This window comes from Pseudovirgaria hyperparasitica (assembly GCF_010093815.1).
Source record: "Pseudovirgaria hyperparasitica strain CBS 121739 unplaced genomic scaffold EJ05scaffold_9, whole genome shotgun sequence".
Lineage (NCBI taxonomy): Eukaryota > Fungi > Ascomycota > Dothideomycetes > Acrospermales > Acrospermaceae > Pseudovirgaria > Pseudovirgaria hyperparasitica.
This window is the reverse complement of record NW_022985557.1, coordinates 1085908-1106349: the sequence shown is the minus strand read 5'-3', so window position 1 is coordinate 1106349 and position 20442 is coordinate 1085908. Positions and strand designations below refer to the sequence as shown.

Genomic DNA, 20442 nt, shown 5'->3' with positions numbered 1-20442 from the left:
CTTTATAATTGATTGAATCTATTGTCATATATAGGCCTGTTGCAATTCTCGAAACGTACATGACGCTCTATCGACACATAAAACAAACACTAGTATTCACCGACAGTGTAACGTAGCTGTATTTCACAACTAGACCTACTAGGACCATAGACTTGGTTGCATTGTGCAATAAAATCAACATAACATCAGCATTCAAGGAAAAGCTAGCATTATATTCACCTTGGAGTGCCAGGTTTGTTGGTCATCCAGTCCAGGTATAAATATGCATAAGCATTGCGAAGCAATGTCTGCATATGGAAATGCATGACTTGGCTGTTCTGATAGAGGACTTTATTAATAGCCAGTGCAACGTCTGTTCCTAAATTTACTCGCTTAGTCGAATACACAAACTCATGTTAAGATATCAGACACGATACTTGCATGTGCAAGATCATCCGGAAAGAGCTACGGCATCGCCACTGTAGTTTCTATTATGCCACCGCCAAGCATATAAAGCTGTGATTGTATTGCTTCCGGTACTCTGGTGAGACATAATTGATTCATGCTAACCTTTCCAACAACCCTTCTATACCTTAACTCGGCAAACTACGGCAAGCTCCCCGAGCACGTACTGGCGAAGACACAGCTGTGACACCCAGCAGCGGCCTAATCTGTTAGAGAGATCAATGCATGCTTCCAAGGAGAAAAGACGCTAAACCTCTGCTTGTCCCTTGTCGAGGGTTCAGGCGAGGTTCCATACCCCAGGTCCCGCCCCGCTGCCAAGCAGTGTGGGAGATGGATTTGATCCTTGTTCTCAAACGCTGCAGATACGACTTGGCCTAGGTGCACGTTACGTGTGTTCGGAACTACCAGCGCTTCTTAGGTTGGTTTGTACGGAGTGAGGGGTTCTTACTACTGAATAACTATGCTCTCCATGCCTGGCAAAAGACCTCCCCGACTTCGGTGTTGTTTCACCAGCTTGTATGCTGCCGCTTGGCGTGTATGGTTCAGTCGAGAATGGACCGGCAGCTGTCTGTATCTATTCATGTGTCTATATAAGAGGCTGCTCGGAGGATCAATGTCTGGCTTTGTTCTCCATCAGGCTGGCCTCTGCATTCACTTCTACTCATTTCATATTCTTTATCCTCGGCTCCTGGCAGAGTTCCCTGAATAGTTACCAGTTCTCTTCCTGTTATCCACCTGCATAGAACATTACTCACCAGAATCACAACGTGATCATGATGCTCCAATATCCTATCTTTTTCACTTTCCTCGCCGCCGTCCAGGTCTATGCTGTCCCCCTAAACATCAACCTGGGCGCCTACTCGCCCGCTTTGGTGGTGGGTGATGGAGAGATATCACTTGGCGGAGCAGGTGAAGCCAGTACGTTGATGAGTACGCTCGCCACAGGAGCTGCCGATGCAGCACAAGCAAACGGACAAGGAGAGGGCGAACAAGGTGAGGGTGCACCACCCACCGAGGCGCAAGTCGAGACTCCCACGGTCGAGGCTGGCGAAGCAGCAGAAGATGGCAGTCCAGCAGCTGCAATCCGCAAGAGCCTTGACCCTTCAGCGATCCCAAATGTGAAGCGCGAAGTTGAAGCTGACGGTGCGGACGCAGCACGCAAGCTCAAGATTCGCGACTTCAAGCAAGCCCTCGACTACGCAAAGGAGGCCATGACGAACCAGCCCAAGATTGAGCTTGGCACAGGCGAGGGCGGGAGCGGCGTTGGTGTCGTGGTTGGACCAGGAATCAATGTTCCGGTTGACTCGGCCGCGAATGGTGCGCAGCCAGATGGAGATGAGCCAGCGTCTGCTGAGAAGTTGAAACGTGACGCTGGGGAGATCGAAGAGACGAAGAGAGGGGTTACGTTATTGGCTATGGTCGAGTTATGATAGTCATTCTCTACCACGTCTGAAGAATGAAACTCTGCACCTATATCACCTTTCTGGCACCAGGTGTATCAGAGTTTGCTGGGATGAGGATTGGATTGGCATGAGTCTAGATATGCAACGAGTATAAATGAATTCTCATGAGCATCGACCGGTATCTCGAGATTGACTTTTATTGGCTTCTCTTTGTCCCTGATGGTATGTTATTGCCAATTGATAGAACGAGGGTCATCATTGGCTCAGTACGGTATGATATAGTCAAAGGATAAGTCTAAGTGATGTAGCGACTTTCGAATGAAGCTTTTCAAGCACCGGGTGAGTGTACTTGGAGTTCCGCCAAGCTGCGTGATATACCCGTCACGCAACTCAAACGCCAAAGAAGAGAAGCCACATGGGCATTTGTCTTTGCTCTTAGTGTCGTCGATTCCAGTGGCGGACTCGTAAAACGCTGGAAGATATAGAGAGACCCATCGTAGCTGCTTGGCTTGTTGCGCGGCATATGATCAGTAGCACGGTAATACGTGTCGTTAGTGTTTCATCGATGCCAAGTTGTGGCTGCGCTAACCAGCCACACGGAATAATGCAGTTCTCCAAACCACTTTACGCGTCCCGTCTTCCGACGCGTCTTCTTCTATCATCCAACGAGTATCTTCAAAGAAAGCATCATAAACACCAGTCTTATTCTATCAACTCGCCCAAATATTCATCGCAATGGCCGAACCGCCATGTGGCGTTGAACTACCAGTCGAATTGAACCATCTCATCCAACTCCATTCTTCCATGTTGTCTGCGCTATCTTTACACTACGCACATAATGGAACATCAGCACCCGTCGATCTAACCAGTCTTGTTCCTTCATTGACTCGACTTTATCGCAAGCGAAAGGTCACTGTTGATGATATACAGATCTGTATCGGCCAGCTACAGAGCTCATCTGAATGTTCCTCTCCCAGCATCACGAAGCTTAGACTTACTGACTATGGTCGGGGAAGGGTGTGCATCGAACTTGACGGCGAACTCACGAGAGGTTCAGTTATGGATAGGCAAATTGATGAGGATCGGCTACTTAAAGTCTTCGAGGAGGCTCTGAAAGGTAGCTGGTCTAGGTGGTCCGCTGCTCAAGTGCAGTCTGAAGTGGCCGAGGACGTTTCGAGCGGGCCGGAATCTCCTAAGAAACGGAAGCGCACCATTGAAGACGCCTCAATCACTCCTCAGAAGCGCCGAAAAGGAACATCAATCTCGACAAAAAGTCACAACATTACCAAAGCAAAGTCTGTGGAAGTCCCGTCTTCTGAGCAAGTTGCGTTGTTCATTGAACAACTTCCGCGAGCAGTTATAACCCTGAGTCCATCACTAGAGGCACTCACCCCTTCCAAACGAAGAGGCGAGCTGCTCTATGCAGAGCTCAAGTCGAATGGCTCCAGGTCACCATCAGCAAAACTGCCAAGTACACCGACAAAGAAAATCAAAAACCTACCCTCGCCTTCGCCATCTCCTTCTGCTTCATCGCGCGGATCCTCGCTTCTGGACCGCATCCGAGCTAAGCAAGCAGCCGCTGCTGCGTCGCCAAAGAAGCAACTCTCCAAGCAGGAGCTTGCCCGAAAAGCAGCCCTTTCGCGAGCTTCAGAGGTCTTGGATATCATCACTCTCATCGCTCAAGAAAAGCGACGCGGGGACTCCACCGCTTCCATGTCATTATCTAGTCTAGTGCAACAGGTTCAACAATCAGTTCGTACTCCAATCGGAGAGGATGAGATCTGCTGTGTAGTAGACACCCTCGCCGACATAGCGCAGGAGTATGTCAAGATTGTCAGGACTGCTAGTATGAGATATATTACTATAAACCATCACTGCAAGCCTTCGACGAAGCTGTTGGAGGAGAGGATATCTACAGCGACGGCGTTATTGACGTGAGACGTAGCATGAGAATTCAAGATAGTTGTAATCCTACTAATATGTCTAATTCTGAATGGTCAATATATACCCCTGATTTGTGACAAGCAAAATCATCGTTCACGCCTTACATACCATGCTGCCCCTCCACACCAATGAGAGCTTAGTGTGGTTAGCAGCAACCCTGACGCGCCGTGACCCCACCAAACGCGTCAATCCATCGTACTTTCTGATACGCAGGGCAGAGAGTATCGCTGCGCAGTTTTGACTCAAGCCCACACAATGCCTAGGTGCGTACTCGAAATCGGGGGCTACGCGCGATATGAGGACTGATGCAAGCAACAGGGAAATAATCACTATACAGGCCGGCCAGTGTGGTAACAGCGGTGCGTATACCCCTCCAAGAAGAGACTCAAACATTACCACGAACCTATCGCTCCAAACTCAATACTAAGTGGCCTTCAGTGGGTAGTCAATTCTGGCAACAACTATGTCAGGAGCATGGAATCAATCGCGACGGCAATCTCGAAGACTTTGCGACTGAAGGCGGTGACAGGAAAGACGTGTTCTTTTACCAGGTACAGCTTGTAATAAGTGCGCGAGGCGCGCGATGTTGACTTGTGAACAGTCCGATGATACAAGATACATTCCACGTGCGATTCTTCTGGATCTAGAACCTCGAGTCCTCCATGGCATTCAACAAAGCGCATACAAGAACATCTACAATCCCGAGAATTTCTACATACACAAGGAGGGGACCGGGGCGGGGAACAATTGGGCGCAGGGCTACTCTATGGGCGAGTCGGTCTATGATGATGTTATAGACATGATTGATCGCGAGGCAGATGGGAGTGATTCACTAGAGGTAAGAGGAAGGAGACCGTGAACAAGACGTTGTTCACTAATTCGAGTTCAGGGCTTCATGCTACTACACTCAATTGCGGGTGGAACAGGGTCTGGTATGGGTAGTTTCATGCTGGAGCGGCTGAGCGACAGGTTTCCAAAGAAGCTAGTCCAAACATACTCAGTCTTCCCTGATATGCAGAGCTCTGAAGTCGTCGTACAACCTTATAACAGCCTCCTGGCCATGAAGAGGTTGACACAACATGCCGACTCAGTTGTAAGTGGAGATACAGCTTTCCAAAGATAGAATCTCTAACAATTGTAGGTTGTTCTTGACAACGGTGCACTGTCAAGGATAGCAGCAGACCGACTCCACGTTCAGGAGCCATCCTTCCAACAAACCAATCAGCTTGTCTCGACCGTGATGTCTGCCAGTACTACCACCCTTCGATACCCAGGCTATATGCATAACGACCTCGTAGGCATCGTAGCCTCGCTCATCCCGACGCCGCGCTGCCATTTCCTCATGACCTCCTATACCCCCTTTACCAGTGATAACATCGAACAAGCAAAGACTGTCCGAAAGACAACAGTACTAGACGTCATGCGGCGGCTGTTACAGCCAAAGAATCGCATGGTATCGACAAATCCAAGCAAGACCAGTTGTTACATATCTATACTCAACATCATTCAAGGCGAGGCTGACCCAACAGATGTGAGTCGCAAATGAAGCGTGGAGTGTTATGATCTGACAAGAATAGGTCCACAAATCGCTTCTCCGTATCCGCGAGCGGAGATTAGCAACATTCATACCGTGGGGACCAGCATCGATTCAGGTCGCACTCACCCGCAAGTCGCCATATATTCAGTCATCACATCGTGTGTCCGGCCTGATGCTTGCCAATCATACCGGTATCTCGACGCTGTTCAAACGCATTGTCTCACAATACGACAGACTACGGAAACGCAACGCGTTCTTGGAGATGTACAAACGAGAAGCCATGTTCGCAGATGGATTCGAAGAGTTTGACGATGCGAGGGAGGTAGCGACGGATCTGATCAAGGAGTACGAAGACGCGGAGGGTGCAGACTACTTGGGTGGGGGAGTGGACGATCGGGATCCAGGCAAGAAAGACAGTATCAGTGCTTCATGAAACACAATCGTGACCTTGGGATGGCATGGAATGGATGGGAAAATCTGTCGGCTTTTTTTGGCGTAACGGGCGATGAAAGTACAGGCAAATGCATGCCTTCCTTCGTAACGATATCCACGGCTGTACGCACGTGCAGTAGAGACGACATAGCATCTGTTTACTGAACTTATTTGAGACACTGCACAGCATTCACTATGCTACGGTCAGAATGGAAATGCGCTCTTGAAGGCACATGGTGGGATCAGTCAAGGAAGCCTGGTTGAGGGTTCACATGGAAATCGCGTATATCTCACATAGCCATGGATCGTAAGCATTTGAGGCAACATGCCCAGGCATATAACAGGGGCCTATCTGCTCCTTTAATTTGCTCGTAAGGCTTTCTTTACTCGCATTGCTACACATCATGCAAGAGTTCTAGTGCTGCTACGATTTGAAACATTCGTGAAATGACAGTTTTGCTATCACCAAACAATGCAGAAAGATTCAAGACCATCTCTTCTCAAAACCGCAAATCCGCAGGGGCGCAAATCATGGACTTTGGACGCGGGGAGCCACTGAATAGGTGGGGTTACAGTAATCGTTAAGTCTACAGGTACTGCTACAAACGTCTCAGCTCAGCTCACCACCCACCACTACCACCACCAACACCAAACTTCATCTCCACAGTACATGCGTTGTATCCAACATATCGTCGAAACTGATCGGCACAGCCACCACGTTTTGGGGGGCGCATGAAACGACGTCTGACGTGTGTTCATCATGCAGGGCGGCTGGGGGGCGATGCAAGGGATGAAAATAGATCTAGGCTCGAGCACAAACCTAGGCCGTGCCTGGATCTAGCCGTCATGACGCTAGCGCGGAACGGGTCGGGCGGACGATCTAACGCCTTCTGGAATCCATGAAGTTGGACGTTGATGCGTGTGCGCATAAAGTGGAAAATAAGTTTATGCCGGTCAGCACGGTGAGAAAAAAACCTATACATGGAGTTGCCAATGCGATATTAGCATATAGTTACAGAGTGCGAGCTATAGTGTATGATGTACTTGACTCTTTTTTATTGTGTTTTTAAGTAGTCTAGATGTAAAGTACCGCCTCACCTCGTATGTACAATAACTGCTAAAATTCTAGCAATAAGTGGAATAATGGGGTATATAATCATCCAAAAGAACACCTCGCTTGGGTATGCCCAGTTTTTTTTCGATATTTTGCTTTAGGGAAGAAAGAATGCAACAACAGCAAGAAGAAACTGCCTATGCGATAAAGCTTGTGGCACCCCTTTTGAGAGCACTTGTCGATTCGCACAGCGTGAAGCGGATGGATTTATCCAGGCCTACAACCGCTGAGTTTGGCTGCTGATTCTTGTAGGTACCGTCCGGCTGAAGCCTGACCGACGCGGACCCGCTCGGGTCGTAGTATGCCGCTGATGGACACTCAGTATTGGGCGGGCAGACCAAATTTTCGCAGCCTTCATCTTCACCATCACAGATTGCGGCAAGACCATTTACCCAGAGAGGACAGCGCTCTGCACCAGTAGCAGCCGACATAGCACAGTCGACAAATGAAAGGTCGTAGTAGATCATGCCAGGCATCTTGAAGACCCCGGGATCTGCGCTGTATGGTGTTGGGGGTGCGACAGTGTACTCGAGCTGGGTGATGACTTGCGCAGGTCCAGCAGTGCTCATGGTATTGATTTTGATAGAGATTCCCCCTAGGTTAGAAGGGATCCGAATTGGCTCCTTGTAAACGCTGCGTTTTCGGACAATGAATTCTTCAGCTGCGGTGAACCCTCTGTCACAGTCTACGGAGTACGCAAAGACGTCGAAAGGGCAGTTGTTGACAATGATAGCTTCTCCAGCGAGGGTCAGATTGGCATATTCGGAAAGGGGCGCTCCTGGAGCAGGCAGAACATTGGCTGCGGTGGGGTTGCCAGCCAATATGGAAACAGCGAGGAGGAAAAATGAAGCCTTGGAGATCATGTTGTCTGATCCTGTGGATAGAATGAAGAGGGATTTGGACCTGTGGATAGAAAGAAGGAAGAGGTTGATCTTGTGGAAAGAAACAAGAAGGTTTTGACCTCGAGGATAGATGAAAAGAAGGAGGGTTTGATCTTGTGGATAGAAAGAAGAAGGTCCGATGCACAACGTAGGCAATGCGTTGGTATGGTATTATTGCAACAGGTCGTGTGCTTTTGCGACTCAGATGGAGGATTGAAAAACAAGTGGTGGCCGACAAATAAATCAACTTACTGTGGCATTGCAAGGCCTTATATAGTACGACTACAACATGTCGCCAGAAATGCCTAGCCCTGAGATGCGCGGATGGTCAGATAAATCCATGGAACGCCTCGTTAGCCCTGGAGGTGCGTTCCGCGATTATGCGATGTGAGCAACATGCTGATTCAGGAATGAGTACAGCACATAGGTCTGTCGCTTGTAAGATTTGATAGGGATAGAGCGGCGCACTATGTCCACGAATACCAACATGACGCTTGGCAAATGAGAACGTTGTATGGATTGCGGGGCGACAATGGAACATAATCCATCATGAAACATCCAACATAATCTTGCACGCCCCATTGAGATTATGCCATAGCCTGGTCCTGGTCTATTTTCAAGTGCAGTACCTACAGGCGGGCCGTACCTGCATGTAAGCCGATAATCTGGGCGGAGTGATGATGACAGCCGACGCCCTAAGCTTAGGAAACTTCAGGGACAAATCGAAGGACAGGATGATCACAGGATATAGCCAGACCCAATTTGGGACGTCAAATAGAGAGGTTCAAGGAGTCTAAGAAGTCGCTGTAAAGCCATATGCACATAATGGTGCACGTGTACTCGTGAGTGAATGCGACCGAGTGGTTTGCGGGAACTATAGGATGTCAGTGAGTGCGACCTTTCTTTCCGCGCTGTCAGTTTGGGGGATCACATCCTTTGGTTTCAAATCTTCGTTGGACAAAAGACTCGATAGGTTCCTACGGCGAAGACTCAAAAACGTTTGCCGAGCAGAAACGTGTCCATCCATGTATCCTAGCTCGGCCGACAAAATAAAATAAGTGAGCGTACTAAAACACGTTGGGGGCTGTGCCAGAAATAGAACTTCTTCACACTATGGTATAGAGTCTTCAAGATGAATCAGTTGAACTGTTGTATTCGAGAACGATAGTCATTGGAGACCGAAGCAAAAGATAGAACAGGCAATCCATTTCGAGGCTGGTCTGTACAGCGTCTACCTGAGCTTAGTCTCGTATTTACGAACATGATCATAGGCGATTTCAAGATCCATAACACAGAACAGTGTCGTCTGGCCAATAGAACAGCAAACTATCGCAATGTTACGTGCACCCTCCAACCGATCGCGTGTGTCATTCTATCATTATGCCACGCTACCTACCGCGTAGAAAATTTCTTACTGAAAACAACACAAGGCTTTCTGGCCCCTTGAGTGATTCCAATTCCCGCCCGCGCCTTGCCTCTCAAATCGACGTTGTTGACGATAAATCGTCGTCGCACTCTGGTTACTTGCGATTTAGTCCAGTGCATGTTTGTGGAATGGCTGGCAATCACCACACAGTAGGATCTAAAATAGGATATGCCCTCGAGTAAAGACTGATTAGTACCGGTAATGCTGGTATACTCGTTCAAATCTCAATGGGACTTGCATGTGATATCATTCTTAGGGAACTTAATGGCATGATTCGTACCTGCAGCACAATGATAGAACGTGCCGCGCGCCATGATCAATCACTCAGGTACGAGTCTAGACCATGAGGATCCAGCACCAAAGCCCGGGGATTATTGAACAGAAGAATTCTTGCATGAACTGGCTCAGCAGATTACCGTCAGGTGAACAAGAATAGCTGAGAAGCCGACACCAACAGTAGCGCCAATGCCTGAGTCGGGCTATCTCCTGATTCAGGGTGTTGTGATGTGTTTCATGAAGCAAATCAATTCATGATAGTGCGGATAGCGTGAATAGGAGAAAGGGCAGGTGGAATTAGACAGTGCGTATATTTCTGGAGATGTGAACTAAAATATTTACAAGCACCAACTCTCATATGATTCCTAGTAGTGTGAGACGCCAGGCTGCCACGTAGTATACCCGTCTTTTCTGACGAACGCCTATCCCCAGAACGCCCCTGAATCGGAAGTGATAACATACAGAGCTTCATCATGCCGCAGCAGCCCTTTTCGCGGCACGCACAGTTTCCAGCTCCGCCAGCACCTTTCGCTCCTCCTCTTTCAGCGCCGCTTTGCGCTTCGCCATTTCCTCGGTATGCCCTTTCTCCTCGATCATCAATCTTTCAACCACCTTCTCCGCTGCCTCAAAGGTCTGCACCTGTTTTCTTTCCAGCTCCTTCGTATATGGATTTGTCGGTGTCGTTTGTTCCGCAAGTTCGACACTATATCCGAGCCCGAATGTGCCGACGCCTTTCTTGCCCTTATGTTTGTCCTTCGACAGATAGTCGAATTGCTTGGGGTCTGTGAGCGCATTGAAAAAGGCCTCGGTCGGCTCATTGAATTCTATCATTTCGCAAATTTCGCTGCGCACCATCTTCTTCTCGACTTGCTCGAGCTTGTCTGCCTCTGTCCCGTACGGCTCTAGCTGAAGGAAATGCAGGCGGTACTGCGGCTTCTCGTGCGCGACGGGTTGGAAGAATAGCCGAAGGTCGATATTGAAGCCGCCCCAGCCCGTCTCGCGGACCTCGAAGCACTGATCCTTGCACTTATCTATCATGCGATGAGGATTCGGGTACGAGTGGAAGATCTTGAACTGCACTTTCTGTAGCCATGTCGTGATGTCGGGCCCGCCTTCGATGTTCTTGATATATACACGCCAGCCTTTGGTGTGATCTTTGGGAATGCCCTCATGGCGGTTGGTGTCATCGAGTGGCCATGATTCGGATCCGATGACTGTAATTCTGAGTGAGCAGGTGTGTGCGCGAGCAGGAGGTCGCGAACGTACTGAAGCTTCGAGTTATGCGCTTGCCCTGGCTGCCGTTAGCATGCGACTATTGAGTACGATACGAGGGTGAACTATAGTACCTTGACGCGCTTGGTACCTGCGGGAGCTGGCATGGCGAGAACAAGTCAGCGCCGGATCCTTTGCGATGTGCAAGTGGAAATGTTGTTTGTCTTCGCCGCGAAATAATTCTGGGCACGAAGGGTGGTGATTGGCACCTAGGTAGCCTTCTTTGCCCCTCTTGCTCTGAAACTGGCTGAAGCGCGTGTGGGGGGCTACCGCAGTAACGTACCTTTCTTCGCAGCGCCTTTCTTGGGTATCGATGGTCCACTGGCGCTTGGTGCTGAGGAGGTACGCGACTTGTTGCGGTCGTAGTAGGAGTCGTTGAAGGTACTGCTGAGCTGTTTGGCCGTCTTAGGGTCGAGAAAGGCGTCCAAGTCTCCCGCAGAGCCTGGGGACGAGGCGCGTGTCGTTCGGCGTGGAGGCATCTATTACTGTACAGCGAACAAAAGACCTGCCTGAGCCTGCGGAGGGAGGTGATCCCTGCAGCCCAGACGCCCTGTTGCACTGTTGCAGCTCCGCTAGCTCGCTTCTCTGATGTCAACACTTCCTCAAGCCCATCGAAACTTCATCCGCTCATTCACCAGAGTGGCAATGCACCTGCTGTGACAACTATGGCCTCTGCTGCAAAGAAGAAGCTGGTCGTCTGTGGCGGTAACGGGTTTTTGGGTGAGTCGCTTGCTGATTCTGGTTGCATTAGCGACCGGTAGTGGAGCAAGGCTTCATCTACCTGCATGGGCCGCGATTACAGGCGCTGATGTGAAGCTTAGGGACTCGCATATGCAAAGCTGCAATTGCACGAGGATGGAGTGTCACTTCTTTAAGGTGAGTAGTGATCTCATTGTTCATATTTCACGAAAGATGCATTCAGTCTTCAAAGCATTCACAGGTTCATTCTACTAGCTTGACCCACGCCGATCAAAGTTCTCAGAGGCGTCAATGACTGCATGCAAACGAATTACTGACTCGCACTTAGTCGCTCTGGTGAGCCGACGTGGTCATCAGTCTCGTCCTCTGCCGAAGCACCGGCATGGTCGAAGTCTGTCGTATGGCAAAAGGCCAACATCCTCCAACCCTCTACCTATCGATCGCATCTCGAAGGTGCCTATGCCGTAGTACATTCTATGGGGATATTGCTTGAAGCAGACTATAAAGGAGTATTGCAGGGCAAAGAGTCACCATGGCAGGGCTTACAGCGAGCCTTTAGCTCGACGAAGCAAGGCACTCAGAACCCCTTGGATTCGAAATCCGGAGAAACCTTTTCGCCACAAGAAAAGGACGGACAACTCACTTATGAAGTCATGAACCGTGACACGGCCATCCTCTTAGCCAAAGAGGCCGCTGAAGTCAAAGTACCGGCTTTCGTATACATATCTGCAGCTGCTGGTGCACCAATACTTCCAGGAAGATACATCACCACGAAGCGCGAAGCTGAATCGATCATAGCATCGAAATTTCCCTCCATGCGAAGCCTCTTCGTCCGCCCAACTTTTCTCTATGACTCCTCTCGGACGTTCACATTACCTATAGCTGTTGCTGGGGGCATGGCTTCTATGGTGAATTCTTTGACCGGCAATCGTCTAACATGGTTAATGGGCGCAGGCGGTCTGAAACCTCTTAAGGCTGACATCGTTGCTGAGGCAGTGGTTGAGGCTTTGGAAACAAAAGATCTAAAGGGAATAGTGGATTACAAAGAGATCGAAGATCTTGGCACGAAGGCATGGCGCAAAGGAATGCTCTAGGGCGGATTGTACAACTATTGCATGGTTGATTTGCTAATAGACTGTATAGTTACAAAATCTAAAAGCAAACTACGAATGAAACTAGGCAATTCATATGCCACTTCGTTTTGTCTAATCAGCTTGCTGTGTGTGACAGCGATACGTGGAGATATACTTGCATGTCAAACTTCATGGCTCATATGGTGTCAAACAGCCAACCAGTAAACATCACGGATCCCGCGGCTGTATAACAATATCCCAAGCTCCCTGACATTCTCGAGTAGACGCTTTCTTTCTTGGGCCTTCCCAAGATGCCACGAATGTGCCTCGATGAATTGCTCCGACTGGACCAGATGGCATTCGTATCAATGCGATAATTTCCTATGACTATATCACCATCGCTTATGAAGGCGGTCGTAAGATAGCGTTTCCAAAACATTTGAGATTCTTGAGGACGAGATCTGTGACTATCGTACGGCTACAGCCACCATCGTGCGCCACAACACGGGTTACAACGTCAGAGACCAATACTCCACCCGTCATATCGGCCATCCAGGACATGTATGATCATAGCAAGCGTGCAGAAGAGCCCTTCAGTTGCTGGACGTAAAAAAATCATCACTGACAGTTCCAGCACCCAGTTGAGCAACACTTGCCAAATGGAAAGGGCTGAGTCAGAGGCCGAGCACTGTCTCGCTTTACTCAACACCGTACTTCACGCGTAGAGGCGCTGCCACAATCGGCACGCACATCACAGATAGCAGAAAACGAAGGCTCGACGATGTAAAGACCAGGACGATTCTGAAACCGATCCTCAAGCCAGGAATGGAGTGAGCTCCGACAAAAATACAATCCCGAGTACATTAATTTGGGCTGGTTGTCCGGCGGATATCGAGCGTCTCATATGCTGTAGAATGCGTGAGTCTTGTAGTTCGTGATCGTGGCCGTATATTTCAATCAACACCATCAGCACAACGAACAAGGGATCCCACAACACGTACATAATGTCGAACCCGATATTCCTAGTTATCAGCTACCATTCACAGTTTCTACTACTGATGTTGAATCAAGATAGGGATTACTTTGTAGAGTTACACTTTGGAAGGGGTTGGTGTGTTTTGAGATATTGTTAAAATACAATGCTCTCTCGTTGACTATATATACATATGTATATCACGTTATATATACGCCGTCGGTTTCTTGCATTTTCATTACTACCGTCAAGGCCTAGTAGCTTCTCGGTAAGCCCAACGCCTTCTCGCCGATAAAGTTCATGATCATCTCCTATCCCTTTTGTCAACATCCCATCCCATCACAAGTAGACATCAGCATAATACTTACACGGCTCACCGGCGCAATCCGTGGAACAAAGCATTCTCGGAGATACCTCTCCACATGATACTCCTGCGCATATCCCATCCCGCCTAATGCCATCACCGCCCGTTCACAAGCTACGAATGCTGCTTCCGCAGCAAGATACTTCGCACTGTTACACGCCACACCAATTGCATGCTGCGTCACCCCCGAGTCCGTCCTACTCGCATCATAAAGCCTCGCTGCGTGATAGGTGCTTAATTTGGCTGCCTCGAGATGCATGAATGCGCTCGCCAGTGGGTGCTGGATCCCCTGATTCATCCCAATAGGCCGTCCGAAAACCACCCTCTCGCGCGCATACTTTGCCGCTCGACCCAGCGCCGCATATCCAAGGCCTAGGGCTTCGCCTGCCAGAAGACAGCGCTCGGCGTTCATGCCGTGCAGTACGATCTTAAACCCCTGACCCTCGGCGCCGATGAGCGCCGATGCCGGGACTGTGTAGTTGTCGAAGAAGACTTCGTTGGCATCGACAGCGCGGCCACCCATTTTTGGAATGCGGCGAAGATCTAGGCCTGGTTGGGAGCGGTCGAATGGAATATAAAAGAGCGAGAGGCCTTCGGAGGCTTTCGTGACGGATTCTAGGGGCGTTGTGCGTGCCAGGAGCACCATGTGGCTGGCGACTTGAGCGGATGAAATCCAGCTATGTGTAGTTCAGTAGAGGGAAGAAGATGACGGAAGGGGCATTGGTTGTATACGGACATCTTTTGGCCGCTAATTCTGTACGTGTCGCCGTCGCGAGTGGCGGTTGTGCGGAGTTTAAGTGTTTCGAGACCGGTGTTCGGTTCAGTGCTGGGCTTATCAGTCGTAGCTGAGGAGGATTGGAATAGAAGTGACTGACACTCCGAAGCAGGTCCGTGATTCTCCCCTGATCAGCTTTGGAAGCCATTCTTGTCGTTGCTCAGGGGTAGCGAACTTGGCAACAGGCTGTATGTGTTAGCATCCATCTTCAGCATTCGCTCGAGGGCAAACCTGTGTAGCATAAACATTAGCATGTATTGACTGTGCTCCAGCAATACCGGCCCCACTCCTAGAATTTATAAGTAATACATATCGCCATCTCGAAGTCAGCCTCACTCCGCGATTGTATGAAGCATCATAGTAGCCTCTGAGATACCCAGACCTGCACCTCCAAGTTCTTCTGGCAACGCAATACCTATCCAGCCATCCTTTGCCAATGCTGCATGGAGCTCGTGTGGATACTCTCCGCTCTGATCATGTTCCATCCAATATTCCTATTCCAGCTTAGCGTCAAATCGCGTTGGGTGTGATAGGCTGTAGCACATCTGTATAATTCGAACATATCTTCTGTATAGCATCTCGAACCGTCAATTGCTCCTCATTGAAACCTGATGTTTCCATTAACCGGTTTGATTGCGTTGTGGAGAAGGCTCGACTGTTTAGTGGTGTGCATCTTTGCAAGATTCCCCACTTTGCCTGCTGTGCTATTCTTGTGTTGAGACGTCGAAAGGCTCGCCAGAGAGACGGTCGTAATGCAGCCATGCCAGTGTGTTTGTGGAGATGTTCTATATGGTAGATTATTGCCAATGCACTGGTAATATTACAATTGCATACCGGGCGTCCTCTAAAGTGACAGGACCTCGGATGTTCACTGAAGCCTAGCTCACCCGGAGATGACTCGGACTTAGTTTGGCACAATGCATTTCGACGCCGTTCATTGCTATCATCACTGGGTGCTTACGGAAGAGCGGGTATGTATGTGTGCAGTCTGTCTTGTGAATGACTTCAGCCAATCCATGTATTTGAAATGAACACTGGGAGTATCGTAATGATTGGTCTCTATTTGGGAATGGATCTATTGATGGTTGCCCCAAAGCTCAGCAGTGTGACACTAAACCTTGTGCGGCCGCGCTTCCTTTGACTTCATGTCATCCATTCATCCAGAACGATTCATTTCTCCATCCGCGGGATTCTCTTCTCCTCAAACCCACTCAAGAATGCCAACACCGCTTTGACGCGATCATCAATGCTCTTCATTGAAGCTGGAATGACGTGATAGTCGATTCTCTGCGACCGCAAAAGCTCCAAGAAAGCGTAATGCCATTGCATCCATTCATCTGTTCCATCTTTAGGCATGACCCTGAACTCGTCATCAACGAGCCAGTCACATCCAGCTTCACAAACAATCACAACTGACTGTCTCATCTTCTCCTTGAGTAGCTGCCATGGCTCTGACTTGATCAGCTCCTCGATGCCATCGTTCCCGCGGTACAGCTTGGTGTAGACGAGGGGATCGATACCGGAGCGATCTGAAATGTACCATCCTGCCTTGTCCAGCGCCAGTTTCGTCTCTATCTCAGCCTGACCTTGCAGAATCAGTTTCTGAAGCTCGAAAGCGCGATCCGGTTTTGAGGTGATGTCGTAACGATCATAGCCATGGCGCCTCATGATGGTCCTCGCAAGCTCAGTGATGATCGTTGGTGGCGTGATCTGGCCTCGATCAACTCCGTCGATCTCCTGGGATGATAAGTGTTTCTCCAGAGCTTTTACCAGCGTGGTCTTGCCAGTGCATTGGGCACCTACGATGTAAATGTTTGGGGGCATTTTGGTTCTTGAAAGCATGGCGACCTTTGACCGTGAGAGCTTCGGATGCAAGCTCATATATCATCAAAAGGGGGACATATACTGAGACCAACTTTCGAGACGGCAGTTTGGTACTGATGTGTTCACAGTCACGACTGGCTTGTTCGTTGCAAATTCACTTTCTCGGAATGACTGGTTTGTGGTAAGGTTGTTTGCGCACGTTTGAGGCTTGTTCAGAGGAGTTCAACTCGCTCACCAGTGAAAGATCAAACGTGCTTATTGATCGCGCGGAACTGATCCTGTTGGTTGGAGTGGGGTCCGACCCATGTGCGATAATCGTAGTGTTGAGATCCAGATTGTGGCGCGCGAATCAAGTCCTCTGCATTCTTCCTCAGCTCGGCTCGTCTTACGTGGTGCTATTCAGCAATGACGGCAAAGCAGAAGAACGCGAGAGGCTTCCGATGTATTCTCCAGAATAGCATTAATGCCAGCGACAAGTCTTGGAGCTATACCGTATCCCTGCCTGACGTCCAAGCAACGAACAAAGCGAATCTAATCAAGGCCGTATCTGTCATTGCCTCTTCTACGCGCCAGGAGATACAGCTGCGCTACGAAAGCGCACCGTCAAATCGCGTCACAAAGTCCGAATCTCTCGATAAGCTTATGCTAATCTCCTTCGCCGACTTCAGACTTCAGATTTCTGACAAGAGCACTGGAATACACAAGCAAGCACCTGCCCGAGAATCTGCTGAATATGTCTCTCGCTTGCTCAATACTGGTATTATCCTTAATGGGGTACCCTACTACTTCTTTGGACATAGCAATAGCCAGCTTAAATCAAGGTCATGCTTCAATCTCGCAGATACGAAGGACAGGATAAGCGAGAAGATCAATGCAATGGGCGATTTCTCGAAGCTTAAGACAGTTGCTAAGAAAGCAAAGAGGCTTGGCCTATTATTCTCGAGTGCCGAGGCGGTTTTCGAAAACCTCTCGCCGGAACGTTGCGAGGACATACCAGACGTGTTAGTTGGAGACTACAATTTCACTGATGGTTGCGGCATAATCTCAATGCACCTTGCTAAGGAACTAGCACGTCGAAGGAGTATCGTTCACCGCAATGAAAGGTATCTGCCTTCGGTTTTCCAGATACGGTATCGCGGCTACAAAGGTGTTTTATCCTTGGAACCGTCTCTAGGTCCAAAGCTTGAAGCCAAATTCCGCGAATCTATGCTAAAATTCAAAGACGCCGCAGACCTGTCATTCTCAGTGGTAGCCTATTCTAAAGTATGTTTCTCCTTTATTCATATCACATCACAGGCTCTGATATAGGCTAGCCTTATACTTTCGGCTACTTGAACGACCAAATCGTTCTGCTATTGAGCGCGCTCGGTATCTCAAATGATGTACTGCTACAGAAGCAGAACCAGTACCTCGATTTTCTAGCTCGAGCAGCTGATGAAAATAATCTCATGCTGGCATTTCAATTTCTTTCATACTGCGACAGGACTGATTTGGTGGAAACTCTCCTCATGGAAGGCGCAGATGCAGTAAAGTTATCGACTCGGAAGCTTGTACTTCAAGAGTACGACAAAATGCTGAATAAGAAAGGCGAGCCAAAGTGCCGGATCATGCTTCCGAAGTCACGACTGATCTTCGGGATTTGCGATCCATCGTCTGCAATGAATCTTCCTGGACGACTGAGGGAAGGTGAATGCATGGTTAGAGTCACTGAAATTGGCGATGGGATTGCGCGCACCGTCGTGAATACTGAGGTCCTAGTCACGCGAAATCCGTGCTTGCACCCAGGCGATCTGCAAAAGTTCAAGGCTGTGGAAATCCCTGAATGGTCTCATCTGAGGGACTGTATAATATTCTCAACCCAAGGTAAGCGTCCGAGTGCGGATCTAATGTCTGGAGGCGACTTAGACGGCGATAAGTGTAAGTATAAACCTTTTGATTCACACGTAATGCCCTCTGACCTGATTATAGTCTTCGTTTGTTGGGATCCAGATATCGTGCCGAGAACTGTGTCACAACCTGCGGAATATCCGGCCGGGAGAGAGCCAGTATATTTTGGAGGCACGTCTGATGCTGATCGAGCCGACTATTTTGCTCGCTATACGAACGCATCGCTTGGTAGAGTAAACCATCTGTTCTTGGACTGGGCTCGATTGAAAGGTGCTATGAGCCCTGAATGCCAGCAGCTTAATCGTTTGTTCAGTCAATGCGTGGACGGTGTCGGAATTAAGGTGCCTCCCAACCTCGAAGACCCACCCAAATGCCCAGAGAAGACTGACTTCGTGCTCGATGTTTTGCATCGCTCAGCCGAAGAGATAATACAAAGCCGCCTAGAGCGAGGTTCTAACCAATGGGAAGGCCTTTCATTTGGTGCTATGGAGCTACTCCTAAACCGAGACAGAATAGCCATGTCCGAATTCGAATTAATCCAGCTCACCATGAAATGGTGTCAGGCGCACAAAGTAAACATCCTCGACTTTCAGGATTTCTTTGACTTCTGCACATTGTCAGATGAGCAGAAGCTCTGGATTTCGAATTGTTTGCCACCTAGCAAGGAAGCTCCAAGTCTCGTGTGGAATGGTCTACTGCAATCCGAGCTTGTCGAGCCTATGGAACTGAAGAGATTTCAGCTTGACGATCACAGATTGCATTGGAAGCGCATCTTTAGTTCGGGTGTAGATCGAATGGGACGATTCCTGGAAACAACAACTCGAACGCTTGAGCTGTTTCACAAGAAGCTCATTATATTCTCGGTCGACGAGCGACTCACTTTGGCCATCTATGTGCCCCGAAAGATCTCGCGAGCTCAAGAATTCCAGGTTGACTCTTCGGTGCGTGTATTTGCATTGCCACGGTCTCAGGGCTCTGCATCTACGTCCTATCGTGTGGTTCCGACGAAACAAAACTACAGGATATACTGTGATCACTCATGTTTTCAACTCTACGAGAATAAGAGAGCTAACACTTGGGTGTTCTTAAACGCTGCAGCATCTGATGACTCTACGTACCGCAATACTACGAATGCCACTGATAGGCGGAGACGACGGCAAGAAACAATCGATCATGGAGTTAATTTCGATTGCGTAGCAAGTGTCAATCTTGCAAAGATCAGCTCAGATATCCAGAGACATGTCGGACGAATCCGGAGGTCCGGCATCCTGCAAGCGGTATGTACAACATCTCATATTGAAGCTATCCGCCAGACCTTGGGTAGCCTTGATATATATCACCTACTCTCATTCAATAGGTTATGATGCTGGCTGTAACTAATACATTACAGGAAATCTACGCGATCAGCAATAGGGACGTCCAGTCTATGCAGCTCCTAGACCAATGGCTCGAATACGTAGACACGGACGAGATTCTTCCTCTGTATGAACGAGAAAACAAAGAGTATACCGTTCCGAGTCCACAAGAGGTTGATTGGACAGCCCATCCTGCAGCATTTAAGCAAATCGTGCGTGGTAAGCTTCAGGTGCTCGATCAGATCTCAGCTTCAGACCAAATGAGGTCTGTACTCGAATTGTTCTCTGCCTTCGACAATAAGACTCTCTTCCGAGATCTCTTTATGCGGGCTTTGACCGTCATCAGTGCTTGGTCTAACCGGAATTCGCAAACGGTCTTTGCAACTTACTTACTCGAATTTCTCATCACGCATCCATATCTAATTACACCATTCCTCCAATCTGAATATTGGAAGAATAACAAAGAGTTCCTAGAAGACAAGTTGATTCAACTTGCGCCCACTATGCTTCGAAATATCGTCCTAGCAGGAAACAACCTTCAGAGTTTGGCGCTAGGCACGTTCAAGCTGCTCTTGATGCAACTAAAGCAATTGACGTTCCAAGCCTTTGCAGATCTTGTCGAACTGATAGCTCTGACTGTCAGATCTACTGACCTTGTCCTTGACATGTTCCTCGAGGCCCTTGAACCAGAGACATCTCGGCTTCTAGTGGGGCGCCCACTTGCGATTCGAAATTTCGTGAGAAATCTCATCGGTACAGCACT

The 20442-nt window shown here is 48.9% G+C and overlaps 9 protein-coding genes across 9 annotated transcripts; 5 read left to right on the top strand and 4 right to left on the bottom strand.

The window, feature by feature from the left end:
- The first annotated feature begins 1080 nt into the window (after positions 1-1080).
- EJ05DRAFT_476908 (uncharacterized protein) lies at positions 1081-2362 on the top strand. The gene is made up of 2 exons (XM_033744137.1): positions 1081-1132; positions 1200-2362. The coding sequence occupies exon 2, from the start codon at positions 1218-1220 to the stop codon at positions 1872-1874; it is 657 nt and encodes a 218-aa protein (XP_033600143.1). The 5' UTR covers positions 1081-1132; positions 1200-1217; the 3' UTR covers positions 1875-2362.
- Positions 2363-2497: 135 nt separating this feature from the next.
- Positions 2498-3846, top strand: EJ05DRAFT_397816 (uncharacterized protein). Its single transcript, XM_033741399.1, has one exon. The coding sequence runs from the start codon at positions 2583-2585 to the stop codon at positions 3783-3785; it is 1203 nt and encodes a 400-aa protein (XP_033600142.1). The 5' UTR covers positions 2498-2582; the 3' UTR covers positions 3786-3846.
- Positions 3847-3983: 137 nt separating this feature from the next.
- On the top strand, positions 3984-6138 carry EJ05DRAFT_476907 (tubulin-domain-containing protein). The gene is made up of 7 exons (XM_033744136.1): positions 3984-4054; positions 4110-4150; positions 4230-4342; positions 4393-4629; positions 4681-4884; positions 4933-5322; positions 5369-6138. Exons 1-7 carry the CDS (start codon positions 4047-4049, stop codon positions 5759-5761), a joined length of 1386 nt encoding a protein of 461 aa, XP_033600141.1. The 5' UTR covers positions 3984-4046; the 3' UTR covers positions 5762-6138.
- Positions 6139-6852: 714 nt separating this feature from the next.
- Positions 6853-7986, bottom strand: EJ05DRAFT_476906 (uncharacterized protein). Its single transcript, XM_033744135.1, has one exon. It carries the CDS (start codon positions 7735-7737, stop codon positions 7012-7014), a length of 726 nt encoding a protein of 241 aa, XP_033600140.1. The 5' UTR covers positions 7738-7986; the 3' UTR covers positions 6853-7011.
- Positions 7987-9749: 1763 nt separating this feature from the next.
- On the bottom strand, positions 9750-10915 carry EJ05DRAFT_397540 (yeats-domain-containing protein). The gene is made up of 3 exons (XM_033741395.1): positions 10804-10915; positions 10724-10748; positions 9750-10671 (listed from the first exon to the last, which is right to left on the bottom strand). The coding sequence occupies exons 1-3, from the start codon at positions 10834-10836 to the stop codon at positions 9929-9931; spliced, it is 801 nt and encodes a 266-aa protein (XP_033600139.1). The 5' UTR covers positions 10837-10915; the 3' UTR covers positions 9750-9928.
- Positions 10916-11301: 386 nt separating this feature from the next.
- Positions 11302-12610, top strand: EJ05DRAFT_397528 (NAD(P)-binding protein). Its single transcript, XM_033741394.1, has 3 exons — positions 11302-11449; positions 11551-11605; positions 11757-12610. Exons 1-3 carry the CDS (start codon positions 11395-11397, stop codon positions 12520-12522), a joined length of 876 nt encoding a protein of 291 aa, XP_033600138.1. The 5' UTR covers positions 11302-11394; the 3' UTR covers positions 12523-12610.
- A 1118-nt stretch (positions 12611-13728) lies between these two features.
- On the bottom strand, positions 13729-15234 carry EJ05DRAFT_439901 (acyl-CoA dehydrogenase NM domain-like protein; the record flags this gene model as incomplete). The annotated part of the gene is made up of 7 exons (XM_033741900.1): positions 13729-13785; positions 13843-14515; positions 14575-14664; positions 14714-14799; positions 14845-14902; positions 14950-15107; positions 15157-15234. 7 exons carry the CDS (start codon positions 15232-15234, stop codon positions 13729-13731), a joined length of 1200 nt encoding a protein of 399 aa, XP_033600137.1.
- Positions 15235-15646: 412 nt separating this feature from the next.
- Positions 15647-16551, bottom strand: EJ05DRAFT_476902 (uncharacterized protein). The gene has a single exon (XM_033744134.1). It carries the CDS (start codon positions 16435-16437, stop codon positions 15784-15786), a length of 654 nt encoding a protein of 217 aa, XP_033600136.1. The 5' UTR covers positions 16438-16551; the 3' UTR covers positions 15647-15783.
- A 117-nt stretch (positions 16552-16668) lies between these two features.
- EJ05DRAFT_397748 (RdRP-domain-containing protein) lies at positions 16669-19926 on the top strand. The gene is made up of 5 exons (XM_033741397.1): positions 16669-17700; positions 17751-18354; positions 18406-19265; positions 19423-19601; positions 19715-19926. The coding sequence occupies exons 1-4, from the start codon at positions 16843-16845 to the stop codon at positions 19519-19521; spliced, it is 2421 nt and encodes an 806-aa protein (XP_033600135.1). The 5' UTR covers positions 16669-16842; the 3' UTR covers positions 19522-19601; positions 19715-19926.
- Positions 19927-20442: the final 516 nt, after the last annotated feature.